Source organism: Hippocampus zosterae, chromosome 9, assembly GCF_025434085.1.
Source record: "Hippocampus zosterae strain Florida chromosome 9, ASM2543408v3, whole genome shotgun sequence".
Lineage (NCBI taxonomy): Eukaryota > Metazoa > Chordata > Actinopteri > Syngnathiformes > Syngnathidae > Hippocampus > Hippocampus zosterae.
This window is the reverse complement of record NC_067459.1, coordinates 13,907,375-13,928,515: the sequence shown is the minus strand read 5'-3', so window position 1 is coordinate 13,928,515 and position 21,141 is coordinate 13,907,375. Positions and strand designations below refer to the sequence as shown.

The 21,141-nt window shown below is 42.7% G+C and overlaps 4 protein-coding genes and 1 long non-coding RNA gene across 7 annotated transcripts; 2 read left to right on the top strand and 3 right to left on the bottom strand.

Annotated features, from left to right (window-relative positions):
* Positions 1-278: 278 nt before the first annotated feature.
* Positions 279-3,588, top strand: LOC127607820 (interactor of HORMAD1 protein 1). The gene is made up of 7 exons (XM_052076503.1): positions 279-361; positions 576-702; positions 1,804-1,931; positions 2,053-2,101; positions 2,161-2,245; positions 2,430-2,542; positions 2,632-3,588. The coding sequence occupies exons 1-7, from the start codon at positions 306-308 to the stop codon at positions 3,280-3,282; spliced, it is 1,209 nt and encodes a 402-aa protein (XP_051932463.1). The 5' UTR covers positions 279-305; the 3' UTR covers positions 3,283-3,588.
* A 173-nt stretch (positions 3,589-3,761) lies between these two features.
* On the bottom strand, positions 3,762-8,465 carry kbtbd12 (kelch repeat and BTB (POZ) domain containing 12). 3 transcript variants are annotated; one of them, XM_052076492.1, is made up of 6 exons: positions 8,324-8,465; positions 6,839-8,139; positions 6,493-6,763; positions 5,154-5,307; positions 4,864-5,061; positions 3,762-4,277 (listed from the first exon to the last, which is right to left on the bottom strand). In XM_052076492.1, exons 2-6 carry the CDS (start codon positions 7,909-7,911, stop codon positions 4,111-4,113), a joined length of 1,863 nt encoding a protein of 620 aa, XP_051932452.1. In that variant the 5' UTR covers positions 7,912-8,139; positions 8,324-8,465; the 3' UTR covers positions 3,762-4,110. The 3 variants fall into 3 exon arrangements, with proteins under 3 accessions (XP_051932452.1, XP_051932453.1, XP_051932454.1); XM_052076493.1 differs by having other exon boundaries at positions 5,154-5,304; XM_052076494.1 differs by lacking the exon at positions 3,762-4,277 and adding an exon at positions 4,304-4,688 and having other exon boundaries at positions 8,324-8,460.
* Positions 8,466-8,619: 154 nt separating this feature from the next.
* Positions 8,620-15,259, top strand: slc26a6l (solute carrier family 26 member 6, like). The gene is made up of 19 exons (XM_052076485.1): positions 8,620-9,397; positions 9,525-9,664; positions 9,750-9,860; positions 9,925-10,100; positions 10,191-10,355; positions 10,821-10,973; positions 11,257-11,339; positions 11,432-11,579; positions 11,670-11,783; positions 12,433-12,510; positions 12,599-12,694; positions 12,772-12,878; positions 13,073-13,142; positions 13,229-13,321; positions 13,442-13,552; positions 13,668-14,054; positions 14,685-14,739; positions 14,823-14,950; positions 15,064-15,259. Exons 1-19 carry the CDS (start codon positions 9,264-9,266, stop codon positions 15,088-15,090), a joined length of 2,376 nt encoding a protein of 791 aa, XP_051932445.1. The 5' UTR covers positions 8,620-9,263; the 3' UTR covers positions 15,091-15,259.
* On the bottom strand, positions 11,022-12,437 carry LOC127607828 (uncharacterized). Its single transcript, XR_007964153.1, has 3 exons — positions 12,133-12,437; positions 11,634-11,766; positions 11,022-11,042 (listed from the first exon to the last, which is right to left on the bottom strand). It is a non-coding gene; the product is annotated as an uncharacterized LOC127607828 (long non-coding RNA).
* Positions 15,260-15,381: 122 nt separating the features above from the next.
* p4htmb (prolyl 4-hydroxylase, transmembrane b) lies at positions 15,382-20,640 on the bottom strand. The gene is made up of 9 exons (XM_052076500.1): positions 19,891-20,640; positions 19,683-19,764; positions 18,567-18,757; positions 18,376-18,472; positions 17,345-17,507; positions 17,025-17,210; positions 16,774-16,864; positions 16,386-16,509; positions 15,382-16,185 (listed from the first exon to the last, which is right to left on the bottom strand). Exons 1-9 carry the CDS (start codon positions 20,230-20,232, stop codon positions 15,983-15,985), a joined length of 1,479 nt encoding a protein of 492 aa, XP_051932460.1. The 5' UTR covers positions 20,233-20,640; the 3' UTR covers positions 15,382-15,982.
* Between the last annotated feature and the right edge of the window lie 501 nt (positions 20,641-21,141).

Sequence of the window (21,141 nt, the reverse complement as noted above, 5' to 3'; positions counted from 1 at the left end):
CGACGGGAGTACCTGAATGCATCTCATTTCGCACTCTGTGACGGTTTTTTTGGCGGCAGATTTGAATATCTTTATTACAGTTGTACTTTTTATAGTCAAGTACGTAAGCAAGGGGTGAGAGTTAACATGACTACAAGGTGATATGCTTAATGGTGTTACCTGTAAGCAGTCTCTGGACTGTTTAATTCTTACTAAGGTAATGCTAACACCCGCTTAGCTAAAGCGCTGAATGCTTAACACGTTCTATTGAATAGCTTAACCTAAAAAAAATATTCTATATTTTGTCCTCAGGAGTAACAGAAACAATGAATCACATGGCGAACATAAAAGAAATGCTGAACACACAGTCAACAGGATGCAGGTGAAAATAAGCTCACACAAACAAAGCTAGCTTCCCTACTTGATTTTTGTTGATTCTTTTATACAATCGACTTTATTCATTTCATGCAGTGTATGTTGGAAACACCCTTTTACTCACTCACTTGAGATGACTTAAAGTGACCTCAAGTGGCTTTATTAGTACAGTTTTCAACAACTTTTCTAAACTGGCTTTCATATCATTGTATAATCAACAGAAATGCAGCCACCAACTTCACAGAGTCTCAGTTTTTCTTTGGATCCCAGTTGTGGCGTGAAAATGCTCAAAGTCTTTCTCAGGATATGACCTTGTCATCCAGGAACTCCCAGCAAAGTTCACAAGAGGTAAGATAATTCAGTAACTATGGACAAGTTCACAATGAGGTGGCTGGGCTGGTTCACTCATAGTATAGTTTGACCGCAAGGAGATGATTTTGTGTTATCACAGCAGTACAGGGCAGTGCATTTGGTGCCTTGACCTTCAATGGGTGCTTAGCAGACTTAACTTCCTGAATACCACCACTACGAAATCACAGTTACAGAAGCCATCACTACCGTACAAAAACAGTATAATATCACTGAACTGAGCCATGTAATGTATAACATCTAGAGCGGCTCAGAATAAATATATATTTAATAAAAACGACCATGTGTGCAGATTGCTGCAGATGAGTTTTGCTCGTAAAACCTTTGCTCCGACCAACCAGTTGGAGGATGGAAAAATGCATTCATCTTCCGAACCGCTTGATCCTCACTAGGGTCGCGGGGGGTGCTGGAGCCTATCCCAGCAGACTCCGGGCAGTAGGCGGGGGACACCCTGAATCGGTTGCCAGCCAATCGCAGGGCACACAGACGAACAACCATCCACGCTCACACTCAAACCTAGGGATGATGGAAAAATGCTGACAGTTATTGTGAGCTTAATTTGAAATCTGGCTGGTGTTGGTTAAAGAAGCAGTCTGATTTCTAATACGGTGTACATTAAAAACACATCAGCAGGCACAAGTAATTGCAACACTGACCTGGCATAGTAGATTTAATTTATATGGGTTTTGACATCTGACTGGCTAAAAAGAAAGAAAGAAAAAGAAAATGTAACATTCACATGCAGGTACTGGAAGCAGTGCAGCCCGTGAGAAACACGACACACTGGAGAGAAAAAACTGTTCAGAATAAAGTAACACAATTCCATTGACTAAATTATCTGAATTTATATTGTCAGTATAAGCCAGTGCTTCTACGCGGAAGCCTTTCTTGCCTGAATGATCACCACTGATAGTCAGAAGATAGTAGTTAGTAGATAGCTAGTGCACCATGAGTTTAACACTATTATTTAGGGTAAGAATGTGCATAAAGTGCAATTTAAAAAACACATTTTTGTTTAAATTGTTTTTATGAAAGCGAGAAAAATAACAGGATTTGATATTAAGTTGAATTTTCTTTCAGTGTAGTGACCCAAAGATTTCAACGCGTTACCAGTCCAAACCTCTCTTGTTTGGAGACCCAAAGGGCAACCAAACACTTTTGGAGGCATTTGAGGAGGAAAAGAAAAAAGCAAAAGAAAAAACTGACAGGTAGCGTCCCATCTTCGTTTCTTGGAGCAAAATAAAACAAATCTTTAGAAACACAGAGCTTGACTTTAGTTTATCATTATGATTCAAGTCCTCATCTTTTGTCATGTCTTTTTGTTTTCAGTGATATGCTCTTAAAAGAATGCCTTCATATTCACGAAACCCTAACCAAAGTAAGTAAATAATTTCCAACATTTGGCTGACTTGTGAAATAATAAACAATATATTTCAGATCCAGCAACTCGTTGCAAACACAGAAGAAAACACATCTGCATGCCCCACCGTCCTGCAAAAGTTAAGCGATTTGTCTTCAACATGTATGTATGTAGTCTTAGAGTTTCTAGTGAAACGTGAAACCAATTTTTTAGTGTGCGGCAAAAAGCAAACACCTTTTTTCTTTTGTGGACCAGGAGTTGGGGTCCTTTGCTCACTAATTTGCCATGACTTTTAAGATCAAATTGTTTCTGTCCTTTCACTCAACTATACTTCTCATCCATTCAGTGCAAAATGTAAGCAGTATCCAGAGCGACATTTCACAGCACTTTCAAACATTATTGAACACGGTGAACTCCCAAAAAGAAATGATGACAGAATTGGGGGAACGGGTACAAAAGGTGACTCCTGTGTTGTTTGTTTACATCGCAATGGTGAGTGCATATGCGTCACATGAGCTGATTATTGTTCCCTGTTTGGGTGCCGTCAGAATGGAGACTGCAATATCGAACTCGGCGCTAACATGAAACGTGATGTGGAGTGTCTGAGACGGGAGCAAGAAAAAGCCACTTTGAAGCAAGAAACCATGCTTGGGGAGGCCTTGCAATTGCTCAATGCCTTAGTTTCAGTACACTCGGATAAGCGCTGTCCTGTTGAAGCAGCTGACAAAGCCATGCAGACATCACCAGGACAGGACAAAGGGGTTCAAACGGCACAGGATACACCAGACAGGCAAGTTTCTGCTCCGGACTGTGTCACCAGGAAGAGAAAGAAGAAACCTACAAGTAGGTGCAGATGGAGACCAAGAAGACCTCTGGTCCGCCACAGATCTCAGTTCACTGTCGTGGATGAAAACAGTCAACCGCACATTGACTGCAGCAAAGGGCAAAATGTTTCGTGCCCTCTTGGGGCCTCTCCTGGCCTGAGCGAAGTAAGCAGTTGCGGTCCTGAGAGTTTACTACAACCAAATACAAAAAGCAGACCCACTAAAACTGGAGGATGTTTCATCACACCTCTCAGCTGCTGGTCTCATGAGAGTAGCAACCCCGAAAGCCCCAATAATGTCAATCCCGTCCCAGAGATTGTGGTTTTGGACTCCAGTCCTCCTGATGCTCTCTGGCAGCTGTTTGAAATGGATTAGGTGTGAAATACCGTTTTGGAAACAATGGGTCATTGATGATTATTCTCTATTATTATTATTTTTTTTCAAAACAAAGCACTTTTGTTAAAAGTCATTTATTTGACTGGATAAGAATGGTGGGTGAAGTAGTGCCTGATGCTAAATGCTTTTCTATCAAGCCTTGTCATGATTATAGTTTATTCTCAATTTCCCGTTGATAAGAAAAACGTAACAAGTTCACTTTCGCTGCTCACATTTGATTTGAAAGTATTCAGTGTTTGGACTGTTGCCTTGTCTGTTGAAAATAAAGCATCACTCACAGATTTATGTTCGTTCGAGAAGTTATGGTCGATAGCGATTTAGACTTGGTGTTCTTGTTTGTGGTGAATCTCAATAACAGTTTTCATTCAACATTAACACTTCTTCAAAAGGTTCAACAAAGGGATTCAGTTCAGTTTGTTTGCGATTATGTAAGAAACAAGAATGGCAAAAGCAACTGGTGATGTAGCTAAAGGTGCATGTTTATTGCTAAAATAGTTGTGCAAACATTTCTTTCGACACTGCATTCCTTGATATTTGACAAGAAAGATAAGGAATCACCTCAAATCGCCACGGCTAGGATAGCCTGTCCCCCTTAATCATTTAAGCAGTAGAAATAGAAAAGATAAAAGGCTATATATCATACATATTCAGTTGCAGCATATCCACCATCCCGCAGGAAGTGTGCATAGTTCTCATGCAGGCATATTTATGTCTAATTTCCTACTAAGTACAATTTTGAAGATGCAGCAAAAAGGCATAACGATTCATTCACAACCAAGCTTCAGCTGACTTTCATCCTTTTATTCTTTACCGCAATAGGTCTGCAGGTGGCGGTAGTAGTCCCCTAGGATTCAGACTTGCCACTAAGCAAACGTCATAGTTGTCGTGCATCAAAGCGCGCCGAGCGACAACCGTCCATCGATTCTCCCAGGCATCGAGTTCCAGGATGTCTTTTGTTATATCGTCATGACGATCTGAGAGTCAAAAACAGAAGAAAAAAGTATGTTAAAATACAGTGCACTATTTTAGTATATAGCAGGCAGTGTTTGAGAAAAGTTCCAGGGCGGATGTATGAAAGAAATAATTCAAACCCATATTACAAGTTTTCCCTTTTAAAGAAATCTCTCTGAAGTCACTTTCCCGGCTTTCTCTGCCATGGACTCCTGAAAGGATTCTTCCGGGATCATTTTGCATCTTCCACATCATCCACATATTTAGAACAGGTTCCCGTGATGACCTTCTTGATCTCGGGAAAGTGATGAAAATCACATGGGGCAAGGTCAGGTGAGTCGGGAAATTGTTCTAGCACGATGATGTTCTCGGCGTGTTGTCATGGTGAAGCAGCCACTAGTTGTCCTGTCACAACTGTCGTCTCTCCTCTCGCACTGAATAAAGCAGAGACCTTAGGATCTCTTTGTAGACCAGCTGGTTGATCAGATGGGCCACAGTGAAGAGGAAAACTCATCGTTTAGTCCTTGATATTTGAAATATATCTTTTGGGACACCAGTCCTGGTACCTTTCTGATACAGCTCATATGTGGACAGTGAAAGTAATTTTACCCGCTCCTTTGTAGAACCCGCACACATAAATCTTGCCTCCCACCACACCGGCGTTTGCAGCATTAGTGCGCAGTGACAGTTGAGAGCAAGGTAGAGAAGGTCCGTCCCTCCAATAATCCCCATCTGGGTTGTAGATTTCCACGGCGTCAAGACAATGCCTTGACTGTCCTCGGTCCACACCTTCACATCCGATGCCTCCTACAGAAGCAACGTCACAACTCAGCCTTTTCCGAATCGTCCGAGAAGCATTCATTTGTTGTGCCACTTCACCGTCTTATCCTAATTCTTACCCATGACAAAAATTTCCCCGTTGAGCACAACAGCACTACATCTGTATTTTGAATACTTCATCGGACGCCGCTCCGTCCACTGATTTAGGTTTGGATCATACTCAAGAAGGCGGTTGCTCAGGCGATCTGGCTCATCGTCCATTCGGTATGACTGCTTGGTCAAGAGAGGGGGAGGGAGCATGATGAAACACAACAGGAGATTCAGAGCCTGACTACACATCTCATATTTATGAAAAGTACAAGACATGGTATTGCAGACCCTCAGAGCTCAACCACAATCCAGGAAGCTGTTCCACTTCCAATTATTTCCGACATTCTCCGTAACTTATCATGGAAATAGGACGACGGTGTTTTGCCACTCTCACTCAATTATGGTGTGAATGTGAATGTTTGTCTGTCTCTATATCTGCCCTGTGAGTGACTGGCCACCAGTGCACAGGACTGCACGACTTGAGTCCGGACACACAAACTATTTTTATCGATTCGACCGAGTCCAACTATGTTTTTCATTCCTGAAAATTAATGTCTCCTTCAAAAGAAACTTGAAATCGATTTTTTTCCTTCAGATTATCATGATACCCATCCGATTGGTTAACCTGACAGTTACGTCAGCCAATAGCGGTGTTATAAAATTTGGTTAGCCACATCTTAAAACAAAACGAACAAACATGATACAACCCGCAGATTCTAAAAGAAGACAATTTCGGACAGATATGTGCAGCACGTCAAACTTTGTTCGAGATTTGCAGAGGCATCACAAAGACAGATTATCGTTTTTGTTGTTTTTCTGCACACACAGTTACTACAGCAAAGGCTTTTTAGTTCCATGCAATTTAAAAAGAGTGTTGAGCATAAGGAGATAGCTCTAATATTGTAGTCATTATATGAATATTTTTCCATCTTAAAATTGATTCTTAATCTCGTCTGAATTTGGACTTTACTTGGACTTGCAACTTTGTGACTCGGACTTGACTTGGACTCGATGGAGGTCCACTTGACTACGGTCTTGCCAGTCCAGGGTGTATGTTGTTGTTGTTTTGTTTTCCCTGAACTCAGCTGAGATAAACGCCAGCATCCCGGGTCCCTAAACTGGTTGAAGATTTACCTTCAGAAGACTTCTCAATACGGTACTGCTGTAACGGTAATGTTTTGGTAATACCGTATATTAGCAAAGACAAAGCTGTGTTGTACGTGTTTGCAAGAGGATTTTGACAGTAATATATACGCTATCATCAATGAGTAACTCTTTTGGCATCAGAATCTTTCTTTCCGCTGTAAATTTGAAATGTACATTGTTTTTTGGATTTTTGACGCTTATGCATATTCTTTTCATTTTTACCTGTGGAGTTCTGCCACCAATGACACAGAGGCGATCTTTCATCCTGACCACACTGTGATAAGCCAGCGGCATCGGGAGAGGTGCTGCACTGCGCCAAGGTCCTCCCTGGAGAGACCATCGCTCCACACAATTAGTGATGAGAAGCTGGTTCTTCATCTTCATCAGCCCACCAATCAGGTACAAGGTATCACCCAAGGAACCGAGCCCGTAAGAATCTCGGTACTCCGCCGACGTCAGGCGTTCCCAACTGCCCTGGGCTTCGACTTTGTACCTGGCAAATCAAATGAAATAAGCCACAATCGTTGTCGCTGACGTATTGTATTACAGCACGTATGATCCTTCTCACCTGTAGAGCTCGACATCCATCTCCTTTTGTCGGGACATCCTGCGGGCACCGGCCTCTCCTGACACTATAATGTTATTGTCTTCAGTCACGACCCCTGCGCACACATACCCTAGGGCCTCTCCGTATCGAGGCGAAGTGATGTAGTAAGTTCGACCTGTTGCGGGGGCGTAACAAAAGCTGCGTTCGCCGTAGTTGCCGTATCTCGACCTAATCCCGCCGCCGTCATTACCGACGCAGAGCAGTAAGTCTGTTGTTTCCATCCCGTACCGCAATTTGAGTTTGCGCGGCGCAGCTGAGGGATGCATTTCGACGACGTCTAAAGCGTGCCTCATTATCTCTAGACATTCAGAGTCAGCCAGCAAAGCTGTATTCCTCTTCATTGTCTCTTTTAAATAGTCCGGGTTGATCAAGGGTAGGCGAACTTTCCTGAGGAGCTCAGGGAGGTGCTTTCTACGAACTTCTCCTTCGACTGAAACGTTGTGTTTGGCCCAGCGAAGAACCACGTCTAAAATGGTTTCTTCTCTTGAAATATTGAGGTCGTCCGATCCGATCAACTTTCCAAGTTGATGGGCCTCGAGATCTACAACCTCTTCATCCTGGCAGACCTGGACAAAATGCTGCCTCAGGAAGCGCTGAGCACGTTCGGCAAGTTCCGCCGCACCGAGATCTCGGGCAAAGTAAAAGACGCCGAGGCAGTTGGAGGCGTCCATGTTCTCAGTCATGTGCTGCTGACATTGAGCGAAGACATCATCCATCTGCAGGAGAAACGCTGCAATCGAGATCCCTTGCACGTTGGTGTTGGTGAGAGGGAGATCGGAGCTGTACATGTAGTTCAGGAGGAGAGCCAAGCTGTCCGCGGGGGTGTCTCGCAAGAATATTTCTCCATCACTGCACTCTCGGAGGCCACAGGTAAACATAGCACGAAAATAGGGGCTGAAGGCGGACAGGACCAGGCGGTGACAGGGGAAGCTTACGCCCTCAGTGACCAGCACCACATCCGTCAGGTGCTCAGTCTCCCTCATCTTCCTTAACTGCTCGAGCAGAACCTGTCCATGTTTGGCTGTGAACTCCATTTGATTTATTTATTTATGCTTCAAGGTTGAAGTGGGGAAAAATGAATAAATGTAAAAACTGTGTCTAGCGAAGGGGTGGTGGGCTGTCACTGAAACAGATAGAGAGTGGTCATATTAGAATCCGTTTTTGCGGTGTAGTTTGGGAGCTCGATTGTTGTATAGAAACCCTTTCATGCACCCTTGTGTCCTGATAACCTGACAAGCTGTCCACTGTAGTCACTGCGGTCCCTGAAAGGGTTAAACCAGGAGTCAGTTTTGCAAAGACATTCTCACGATTTATAAGAATACGATTCCAGCAGAATGACAATACTCAAATGTTTGACTTGTCAGATATTTTTCACCAGATCAGATAGCATGCACGTCCACTCCAGGGACTGTTCGATTAACATGTGAGAAGGAATAAAAGCCTTACCAAATTCATCAGCTTCCCTTGTCGCCTGCCATGTCAGAAGAACATTGGATATATATCTATACCGTATAAATATACAGTATATATCTTTTTTTTAAAAATTTTTTATCGGACAACATGTGTTATTGCCATCCTTCGAGAGAAGGTCTGAGTCACTGCGGGAGGTAAAGATATGTCATCCGCTCCCCAGCCCCCAGGGCCTCTGAGCTACTCACCCTAAAATAGACATTGTTTTGGTGGCCTACATCTTTTGAAAGTCACTTTGTTTGGTCACGGTGGATTAGCATTTTAAGAGGTTATTTCACGTACTCTGGCATTTTGGAATTGAATTTGAGCGTGTTCTGTTTCATTTTTGTTTGAGAATCATTTGTTCAAATTTGGTGTTTATTTGCCTCCGTCCCAAGCACTTTGCTCTGGAATGACTGCCATGAAAAGCTCATAGCTGGGACTCAAATTTCATGCTTGCACTTTATTAAAGGCCCAGTACATTGTACGCCTCAGTGTGTCCGCAAACAAACCTTTCACAATATTTTTGTAACTTTAGAAGCATATAATATGTAATGTGGTTGAAACTTGAGGATTACATCGCATGCTTCATTCGCCTCAGTTTTGCTTACGAATGGAAAACGAGCACGGCACACGGTTGCCAAAAAAACTCCATTCAAACTTCCCTTAAGTTAATATTTTCTCCTTTACCAACATAATCACATCCTTTTGTTTATTACGGTATGTCACTGTGAAAGCAAGCTGACCAATCGCTGTTCTTGCCACAACATCCTGTCCAGGGTTAACCATTAGGCAGCCCGGTGTGCGCATACAAATTAAGATGAAGCACAGAATCCGATTTACCGCTGACAGTTCAGGTGTATAAAGAAAAGGGCCTTTGGTGTTTTTTTTTTAGTTTTGTGTTGTCTTTAAGACATTTTTACACATTTAAGGCCAAATGGACTCAACGTACAAATATCGCAAATATAGAATTGAAAGGGAAGTACTGAATGAGCAGAGACTTGAAGAGTTAGCGCAGAGAAAAACTGACGCTAAACCATCTCTAATTAACCAACTTAAAGAGTCCATCCGGTAAGATCATTTTATGAATTTACTTTTTTTTTTAAGGCAATCTTAATTTCATTGTCATGTGTTTATCAAATATGCCGAGACACTTTGTCAGTTAATGTACACTCAAAGAAAAAAATATAAATTGCAGGTGTACAGTCCCCAAACTGAAACGTGGTGTTTTGAGCACTTTTCCTGCATTCTATTGGCTGCCCAAATACTCAATCCGGGAGTATGGCATGCCGGATCTCATCTCTGGCATTAGTGTTGGAATCATGCACTTGCCACAAGGTTGGATAATCGTTTCTATTGATCATTTTTGATTGATGCTGCGTTCTTTATTCGAAAGCTAAAAAAGCACGTATTTGACCACCAGGTATGGCGTATGCATTACTGGCCTCACTTCCTCCTGTGTTTGGACTCTACACTTCTCTCTATCCAGCATTAATTTACTTCTTTTTTGGAACGTCACGCCATATTTCAATAGGTGAGTCGAAAAACAGTCTATGATGGTTGAAATAGCGCCTCGTTTTTTTCCTTTTTTTCTACAGGTACATTTGCTGTGCTTAGCATCATGGTGGGCGGTGTGACTGAGAGACTTGCTCCAGATGTTGATTTCCTGAAAGTGAACGGGACCAATGTCACAACCGAGGTGGACATAGCTGCTCGGGACTCATACAGGGTACAGGTGGCTGCTGCTACCACCGTTCTGGGAGGGCTTATTCAGGTCTGAAAAACAGAATGGACAATTTCCCCTTTTTGGCGGAGTCAAACCTCTTAACTGCACATACTGTCCATGTTGTATTTTTATGCTCAGGTTGTGCTGGGTTTGATCAAATTTGGTTTTGTGGGAACGTACTTGTCTGAACCTCTGGTGCGTGCATACACAACGGCTGCTGCGCTCCATGCTGTCGTGGCGCAACTGAAATACGTCTTTGGGGTGTTGCCAGCACGCTCTAATGGGCCGCTGTCACTGGTGTATGTAAGTAAGAGGTACTTGGGTACTCTGCATTTCCTTTATAAATGCTTCCTGCTTTGAGTGATGGTGAAGAAAATGGTATGAGTTAATGTCGGCGTAGGGTGCCTTTCAGATGACCCCATTTTCCCCAAATGTTTATCACAATTGTTATCCTATTTTTCATACTGTTTGTGCAACATTTGTCTATTGCTCTGGCTTTCTCAATATCGTATGCGTTGGGATTTTTTAAAAATGTAAGTGTGTTTAAATGTCAGTACCAGAATCTGATGTGTACTTATGTAATATCTTTTTTTTTTTCAAAATAAAAGTACATACCTGCTTTTCTTTCTCCTTTATGATACTGTATGTTCAACTTCAATGATAAAATAAGAAATAATTTACCTATGTGTTACCCAGTGTCGAATCTGTAGTAACATTATTTCTCTCTCTCTCTCTCTCTCCCACCCCCCTTCCCTTTCTAATAATCAGACTCTTAAGGATATTTTCCTCTTGCTGCCGCAGTCGCATCTCCCCACTGTCGTCGTCAGTCTCGTATCCCTGGTGTTGCTGATTGCGGCAAAGGAGATCAACTCCTTCCTGAGCCCAAGGCTGCCAGTTCCCATCCCAGTGGAGCTCATCACAGTCAGTTAACACAATGTCACACTTTCTGGGGTGTTCATGTTGGCACATCAGCAGTTTAGGTCGTGCAGCCTTAAAAGGGCAATGGAAACACGCAGAGTCAGCGGTAGAGATGAGGGCCTGTACATTTATGCACTTGACAGCAGAAAAAAAGAAATCTTTTGAAAACCAATAATTAACTCCTCTTTCCGAATAGGATTCACTGGGTTTTGCTTAAGAATTCTGCTGTGCATTTTTTCCCCCCAGAGCGATATTATAAATATCAAAATCATATCTGTGTTTGCAGATTATAGCAGCAACTCTGATATCAAACTATGGTCACTTAAATAGAAATTACTCAATTCCAGTTGTTGGAGAAATCCCGAGTGGGTAAGCATCTTTATTTCAGTTTTTTTCATGGTCATGATCTCTTCTTGATCATAACTGACTCGACTGATTTCTTATCCTTTTCTGCTCCCCAGTTTAAGTTCTCCAATTGTGCCAGACGTGAGCATTTTTCGTGAAGTTATTGGAGATGCTTTCGCACTGGCCCTTGTAGCGTATGCCATATCAATTTCTCTCGGAAAAACGTTTGCACTGAAACATGGATACAGAGTGGACAACAACCAGGTGAAACAGATTCTCAATGGTTGTTTGATAATTTTTTTTAAAATTGTCTCTTACCGTCTCTTTGTGACTTTGGACTTCGCTCTGCGACAGGAGCTGGTGGCTCTGGGTCTCAGCAATACAGTGGGCGCTTTCTTCCAATCCTATGCTGTATGTGCATCCATGTCTCGGAGTCTCATTCAGGAGAGCACTGGTGGCAAAACACAAGTCAGTTTTGAATAGTAGAAACGCAGACTTTGTTGTACCATCATATTTTTCATTTGTTTTCGAGCTGTAATCCAACTTGACCTTCGCGCATGGGACTTAACTTTAAAATGGTAAATGGGCTCTCACTAGCATAGCGCTACACTCTTTCCTTATTTCCCTACAGATAAGTATGGTTTCGTCTCAAACAACTTCATACCGAAATAGATGGCTGAAAATTGAAAAAAAAAAAAAAAAAACAACAACAAGAAGCAATTGGTAAAAAATAAATAAATATATATGAGCCGTATCGTGAAAGGTTTTCTGGGAACGCCTGACAGAATCCCCCGTCAGAAAGAGTTTCAACTCCCACCTCCGGCAGAACTTTGTCCACATCCCAGGGGGTATCCAGGGGACTTTGTGTCCGAGTGGACCATGCTTCATCCCTCCATTGTTGAGGCGGCCGATTGGAGCTGTGGGCGCAAGGTAGTCAGTGTCTGTCGTGGCAGCAATCCTCGAACCTGCTGGTGGATGAGCCTTTTCATTAACATGAACTGAAAACAGAAGTATACAGAAAGAGCTACCAAAGTCTGTAGAGGATGATGCAGTATTTCTATTAGGATTTTTTTCGGTATCTTGCACAGAAATCTCACATTTTCTTGTGCGCTTGCAGATGGCTGGAATAGCATCGGCTATAATTGTCTTGGTGACAATACTGAAACTTGGCCCACTTTTCCAGGAACTACCAAAGGTTTCCTACGCTGCGAATTGCTTTAAATCTACTCCTTTGAAAAGTCGCTGACCAGATTTCAGAATTATTTTTCCAAAATGTGTTTTAGGCAGTTCTGGCATGTATTGTCTTTGTGAACTTGAAGGGGATGTTCAAACAATACTCAGACATTGTTCTTCTATGGCGGAGCGACAAGACTGATTTGGTGAGGGGACAACAACAGTTGGGGAGAAATGATTGTGGTGTCGAATGTTGTACTGACTACTGCATTGTGTCACTCAGGTGTTGTGGTTGGTCACGTGGGTGTCCACTCTGCTCTTCAATCTGGATCTGGGCCTTGCAGCTGCCATTATGTTTGCACTCCTTACTGTTATCTTCAGGACCCAGCTGTAAGACTCTGAAAATTGATTCTTACAACGGTCACATGGATAATCTAATCATGGCTCCCCTGACAGAGTCAATTCTGCATTCTCATTTTTCTGAAGAGAGAAGTTTGGAAGTAAAACTTTGATTGGCTCTCATTTTAGTATGCCGGTGTGGCTAATTTTGTGGCCTTTGAATTGATTATTTTTTTTTTTTTTAGACCAACGTACTCTCTTCTCGGAAATGTTGATGGTTCAGAACTGTATGTGGATATAGAGATTCACGAAGAGGTAGAACGGACAAAAAAATACAATTAAAAAATGAAAACCTCGCTGTACCCGCATCAAAATATGTCATTCATATTTCTGTTTTGCAGGCAAGAGAAATCCCGGGTATTACAATATTCCGCTCTTCTGCTACAGTATACTTTGCTAATGCCGAACTATACCTCGAGGCGCTGAAAGAAAAGGTTTGCACCTTTTTTTCCGTTACTCTGGACTTGTTCGAACCGAGCGGAATAACATCATGCATTTGGCGTTCCTAGCTAGCATTTCTGTCTTTATTTTTTTTGTCTTCCTTACGTTTTCAGAGTGGACTTGATATTACGAAAATGATTATCTACAAGAAGAGACAGGCTGCCAAGGAGAAACGCAGACAAAAGAGAGAAGAGAGATGGGCTCAAAGACAAGCCAAGACAGAGGTAATGTTGTATTAACGTACTTACTCTCTGTCACAGTTACAGCACATGAAATAACACACTCATTGAATCAATCGCAAAATTTGAAACAGAATGCATTTTTCTACCTACTCCTTAGGAGCTTTCTGACCAGACAGCAGTGTTCTGTGTGGAGAAAAGGGCCAAAACCTGGAGAGACACAAGCATGAAGAAGAAGGGCACAGAAAACTCGGCCGATGGGAAAATCAACATAGCCTTTGTAAAACCCAATGCCACAGATGGTCAGCTTAGATGGGAATACTTAAAGGGAGGAGATCTAGACGGCACCAGTTTTGGATGGACGTCTGAGCAGATGGATGGAGACGCCACCACTCGGGGCTCCAGCAGTAAAGATCCCCAAATTCGTGACCTGGAGCGCATCTCTCTCGGGTCTCTCGGCAAATGGACCTGGGACATCCATTCCATCATTCTTGACCTCTCCACGGCCAACTTCATCGACACAGTGGCTGCGAAGACAATGAAAAACGTAGGTGTGGAAAAAAAAGGGAAAGTCAGACTAAGAAATGGTAAATAAAGGCTAGATAGTGACGCTGTTCGACTATTATGGACATAGGGTATGTTTTGAAACGCATACCCATCTTTAGCGGCGTGACTCAAACCCATCAAACACCTTTGGAAAGTGTCAACTTGTGAGGCTAATTGTATATTGGATGAACAAATGATTTTTCCTCAATTTTTATATACTGACAGAATTGCTCAGCTGTCCCAATACTTGTGTAATAAGTTGAGGGGTTCGTTGTTTGTCAGTGGATAGCTCTTCTTTGCGAATGACAGATGGAGGGATGCAGTTTATTTAAAAAGGAGAAAGAAAAAAAACGTCTGCACCTCCGAACGGTCAAACGAGACCCCTCCTTCCCGGAAACACAAAACACTTCCTGGTTTCCTTAACCAATGGGATAATATCAACATAAACCTGTTTAAACAATTATTAAACGAAATATAACCTAGGTAACTGTAACACAAAAGAATATAATGCTCAAATATAAAATGAAAATAATTAATAATTTAACATAAGCTTACACTTACATCCCTATCTTGTATTTTCACCCATCCAGACTCCCTTGATCACTAATTCAGTTCTAATACCCGTTGACAGATTTTCCAAGACTTCGGTGAAATTGATATTAATGTCTACCTGGCAGGTTGTCAGGGTAAGTGCAACACATGCCAGAAAGAGCATTTCAATGTCAACTCTACAGCCGCCGTACCTGCTGTCAACTGCTCTTCTCTTCAGCTTCTGTGGTCCAACAGCTGGAGCGTGGCCACTTCTTCTCCGAGTCGATTACAAAGAAACATCTATTTGCCTCCGTCCACGATGCCGTTCTCTACTGCTTGGACCATCGCGGACAGGAGTCATCATTGGTAAGTGTGTTCCGGTTATAAATCTGTTCTGTGGGGAGTGACATTTTATGGCCTGTAGCAGTTCCCATAAACAGTATGTGACCAAGGGATCTCATAATGAGCTCTCGTTCTAGGTTATGAACAGTTACACCAAGCTTTAGGAGCCGGTGCCAATCAGGACATCCGGTTGGAAACAAAGGTGGGAAAGACCTTCCAGGAACTAATAGATTATAGATATTTTGTGTGATAGATTCTTGAGGCAAAATTTAGGTTGGTGTAATATTTTAGAATGTCTTCAAAAATTATGTCATTGTTGTTGTACATCATGACTGGGCCAGATGCTTCAGCTCCGGCACTCATTGGTGTGACTCACTCACTCACTCTAGTGGTCGATTAATAATGGGAATCTCAATGAATGTGACGATGGTGTGACAGTAAAAAAATAAAAAATAAAATAAAAGACACACAGGCTTGATTTATTTAGTTTTTTGCACATGGGAAATACATAAAGCAGTTTATACACTGTATATGTGTGTGTGTGTGTGTGTGTGTATATATATATATATATATACACACACACACATATTAAAATAAACAATGACTAAGAGAGAAGAGATGAACATTACCTTGTGTGTTACAATCCAAAATAAAGGATTCAAGGAACAAAGACAAGGCAACATGCGTTGCACAGAGTGCCTATACTGTATATATTTTTTTGGTGCTCGGCAGCAATAAGTTAGACTAAAATGTTGTTGTTAGCAATCCCTGTCAAGTGCAATTTCATAGCAACGGCAAAACATGTAGGCTATAGCTAATTCATGCAAAGGGATCTCACAGCTCCTTTGGTTGACTTTTTAATGCAAAATTCCTAAAACGGGAAGTCTAACTCCACACCGTCAATTCATAAAAAAAAAAAAAAAAAGAATAAATAACAGGATAACAATATCAAGCAAAGTTTGACAAAAGTGCATTACAAGTTGCATAAAACCACCGTGGCCTCATTCCCTGAATACAGCTTGCGGTCACTAAACGTGTTGTGGGCTGAATTCTGAGCTACAATTCCTGATGGGCATCAGAATTCATTATCAGATCTTCATCATCCTCATCCTCTGACTGATGGGACACCAGCTGCTCGAAACGAGCCTGACGCTGGTAATCTGGATCAATATTGATCCATTTATTGGCGACCCACTTAGTGCCATGGGTGACCACGCAGCCTCCGTGCAGAGCATATTCATCCTGCTCTCCAACCCATCCTGCAGAGGAAAAATATACGGTAAATGCCACAGGGACTACACCACTGCAAATTACGACACGAATAATGACCACGTTGTAAATTAATCTTTCAATGAATGTGTCAAAACGGAGCATTATTATATTTGTAAAGGGAAAATGACTCATTTGTATTTTGGCTGAATTTGGATTGCGCTGCAAAAGACATTCAGGGACACTGTACCTTTTCCGTCAGAAAGGTAGTTGTACCAGAAAACAGCTTTCCCTTTGGTAGGTTTCACCCTTAGGTTACTCTTGTCGCAATTCCTCCTGGTGTCCATGAGATCGACATCATTCTGAATGAGAGACTTGAAAACAAAAAAACATGCTTCACTTTGAGGTGCCATCAGGGACGTAATTTAGGATTGCCTCTCAAACACACAATGGAAAGCCTCTCACATGCACTACTGAAATGCTCTCATCCTGACGGCCCCTCATAATAACACTTTTCCCGAATCACCGTCCCATACATTCCCTGACAAACAAGCAAGCTAACACCGACATGAAAGACACGTGATTTCCTTTGACCCGGATTCTGCGTTCACATTTGCAGACCATCAGACATTACGCACCACTTCATCAAAGGTCCTGTTGTCTGCCACAGGGAATGCGGTCTCCCCGCCCCCGTCAACAGAGTTCAGGTAGAAGAGAACAGTGATGTACCTGAGTGTGCAACACAGGTTTTAAAATAACAAACAGGTGGATGGTTCAAGACACACAGACAAGTGCTGAGCACACGCACGGAGTGGTTGTGATGGAATACAAAAAAAAAAAAAAGGACACATGGACATCACACGAATGGACATGAGTCCAGCGGCCTCACCTGCAGGATGTCTCGAAAGGGGTGGAGGCGTTGGCCGCGAGGCGCGTGTGAGTACAGGCGGTTTCTGGGTAGAAGGGCCCGCTGTCGTGATGGGCATGGTAGTGCCCGCCCTGCTCATAGCGGACCACCTGCAGCGGCTCGCTTAGGTCCACCAATGTTGATGGCAGACGCGTAAGACGAGTGACCCTTGGGCATCAACACTGAAATTATTTCTTAAACTAGGTGTGAATGTGAGTGGGGGTGGAGGCTAACATTTGGTGGCAAATCGACATTGCAGTGTAATCACAACAGAACGAGGCTCTCCTGCATTTCTTTCTCACCTCGTCTTAATATCTTGAAGGACTTGATGGGCTCCTTTTCCCTGATATAGCCACGTGTGCTGACTGTTCCTCACCAGCTGGCTCCTTTTAACCCCCCGTTGCAGCAGAAAGCGCTGGAAGGCGTCGACACTCAGGAGCCTGAACTCTTCTAAACTCAGCAGACCTTCAGCGTATAAAATTCACACCTTAGATTTGGTACGCTTGCGCAATGTAATGAGATCCGATATCAAGTCTGAAAGGGACATTTTATACAACTTGCTTTTAGATATAAACGTTTGATTTCAAATTAAGATTCCAACATAGTCAAGTAAATTCCAGTTGAATGTGGAAAAGTATTCAACGAAGTGAAATGTGACGGTGTGATAGATAAAGATTTTTAAGAAAAAAAAAAAAACAAGCGACCCGCACACAGCCTGACAATTAGTTTCCCTAAACAGATCAGCCAATTTTGGTCAGTGTTGTGACACTTTTAGAAATCAGCCCATTCAGGATTCTCCAATCAGAGCAAAGGGATTGTCCCGAACGACATCATCAATAAGTCTATGCTTTGTCCGTTGTGATTCAGTCTCCCGAGAGACGCTCATAAATTTGTTCCTCTGCTTTTTAAAAATAAATTATTTATGACCAAAACCTGCTCTGACTCCAGGCTCTTTTTCCTGGTGTCAGTCAAAAGTAGCCACCGAAGGTTATTACCGTCAGGTCGCAACAGAGAGACTGGAAGAGTCACAGAAAGGCAAATGGAAATGTATCGGTCGAATAAAACACCTGTTGTGAATTTTGCCGTTCAGTGCTTTTAGAGAACTGCAAGTTGCATAAAAGCTATACTAAAACATTGAACAGTTGGACATGCGTTCAAAAGTTTCGAAAAGGTCAAATAAAGTTGGCCTGTAAATGTTATCGGGCATTTTCGGTGGATCCAGAAATGTCGTCTGAAAGCCAACTATTCTTATCTTTTAGTGAATCGTGTGTCTTCCGAAGGGGAATTTACTCTTCGTCATTAGCTCAATTAAATTGACTGCATGACTTCTTACCATTCCCATCTTTGTCTGCGTTGAGCCCGACGTAGATCTCTTGCAAATTCTCTGGCGTGAGCCAAATACCATCCCTCACTCGCGAGTGAGTCAGTATCTGAAAAAGGCAAAAGAAAGGATGAGTTTATCAAGGCTGTACTAAGATACTCTGGAGGCTATGTCGCATTCACGATCCATAAAGTGACATACACCTCATGGAGCTGCAGCTGTCCGTCCTGGTTGATGTCGAGAAGACTGAAGATCTCCTCGGGGCTAAGATCGAGCTCCTTGGCCAGCTCCTCCTGGCCGTCCTGCACCATCAACTGGCTTTCCATTAGACCCTTTAGCTGTGCCAGCTGCATCACAATACGACACTCATCCTCTGACAAGAACCCAGGGATCTCTGCACAATGACACAAAATTGGAGCTACAATTTCTTTTTTTAAATTATGTCTTCCAATTATTACGCTCTTATCTTCAATTTTGTACATTTTGGGGCGGGTAGGGAGAGATGGATTAATTTGGCAAGACTGGAAATTGAGATAATAAACACAATGTGAACTTCAAGAGGTATGAAGAAAAAGCACCAATGAATTGTTACGAAACCTCGAAAGTCAAACAAATACTTTTTATGACTTTATAAAGAAGTAACCAAAAAAAAAAAACCGGACATAAATATGTTCCATGTGCCATCAATGGTCCAAACGTGGATTCCGATTAGTATTGCATTTGTGGAATTTATGAATTAAGGAGCAAAATCATGTTTTTATTGATCATAGGGTGCCACATAAACATATTCAATATGTTTGATTTAACTTCACCTTTAGGGGATATTTTCCCCGAATATTAAAATGGAACTTCAAATCGTACCACTTTTAGAGCACTACGCTCTGAAGGGTCCACTGTGCAGAATTATCTAACTAAAGATGCACTGGACTGTCTTTGCTCCAGGACACTTGACCCACTTGACAATTTGCTCATGCATTGCTGCTCCTCTTCCTCCAACAGATGCACTTGTCTGAACTTCATCTTGGGACCATTAAGACTACATCTCTTCCGATGTGCAAAAGAAGCCAACATTGCCAACATTGCTCTTAAAAAAATACAGTATACATTTTATCTTTATAAAGTTTGGCGAATAAAATAATCAAAACATCAGAACAGCTCCCAGCATAGTTTAGTTCAATTCTACACCTCTGCAAACGGCAACCACAATAATAAATATACATGCATGTTGAAGGAATAAAAGCGTCAAGTTTTGTTGTGTGTGTGTGTGTCTGAAAACTGAATTTGTTGGCACAGCTCTGGCGATTTGAAATTGTGCTTACCAAAGAGCAGCGGTTTCAAACTCAAGGTTCTCATTTCGTGGACTTTACCAGGCACTAATGACACCTTCTGAACATGGCCCACCTGCCAGTGAAACGGAAAGGGTTATCGTTATCCGCCTGTTTTGAGATGCGGTTAGAATAACGGGGCGGTGATGGTAAATGCAGTACTCGTGTCGCATCACGGCAGTACAAGCCCCGGCGTACTCACTCGGATGCCCTCGATGCGTGGGAGAAAAATGTGACGCGGCAACGGTGCCTTCGATGGCGGACGCGGCGCCTGTTGGTTCTGCTCGTCGCTACTCGGAGCATGGCGAGGAGAATCCGGTCTGGAGTCCTCTTGTCCGCTGCTGTAGTGCACGTACAAGAGGAGGACGATCACATTGATGATGTAGACGTGGAAGAACACCATGACCACCACGAAGTAGGACCGGGAGCACACATTTGTCTTCGGGCCAGGGAGGCGCTCGCCGGGCGGCCGGCGGAGCCGCGAGGGCGCGCTGCGGGACGCGCTGTTGGTGATGGCGTCCTCCGCCTCCGTCTTGTCGGTCATCGCGGGACTCAAGTGGTGGTTAAGGAGCCGTCGGTTGCGAGGTCCATCTGACGGATTCAATGGACATTTTTACACCAACGAATCTTTTACGAATCTGAAAGCCAGTGCTCATAGTTGTGCCACTAGTTTCTACCGCAGTTGTTTGTTTACACTGCACCAATTCCCTTTAGCCGCGAGCGTAATGCGCATCCAAACACTCGATGGTTGGATGACCCCCCCGCCCCCTCTCGCTCCAAAAATAAAAACAAAACAAAACAAAAATGGTCGTCGGGCCAGATCCGGCATCAAATGAGGTGATGAATTATACTTCAGGACTTCTGTGGGCGAATATTTTGACGTTTGTATTAGAGTGAGGAGAGCAACAGCCTGCCTGCGATGCAATGCTGACCTCTTGTGAACTGAAAAGATAGCACCATTAAAACCTTTGTTTTTTTATAGGGTTTTTTTGAAGGGGGGGGGGGGGCGTGTACAAACATTTAGTTGAAATACCCAGGTTTCAACCAATCAGGGTTTGGCTTCCACGCAGGGTCCTTGGTTTTAAAAAGATGAAAAAAAGAATAATTCAATTATGAGAATGTGTGACCTCTGGTTTTAAAAACAGGTCAGTTTCAAAGGTTTAAAAGGTGAGTTTGGCTTCAGAGCGGTATTCCCTTTTTTAACATGGTTACAAAACTTTAGATTTGAATGAGTTAAAAAATTTTGGATTTGAAAAACCCCAACATCCGAATTGTGGGGTGCAACCCACTGTGCCACACAGACAGGAAAGGTTCCTTATCACTCAGGGTTTCAAAGGAGCATTTAAGGTTACAAAGGCATGGCGAAGGGACTCCCAATTGATTACAAAACTTCAGGTTTGAGAACATCCCAGCACAGGATTTGGTCTCAAGATCCCCTTTTCCAAAGTTAAGG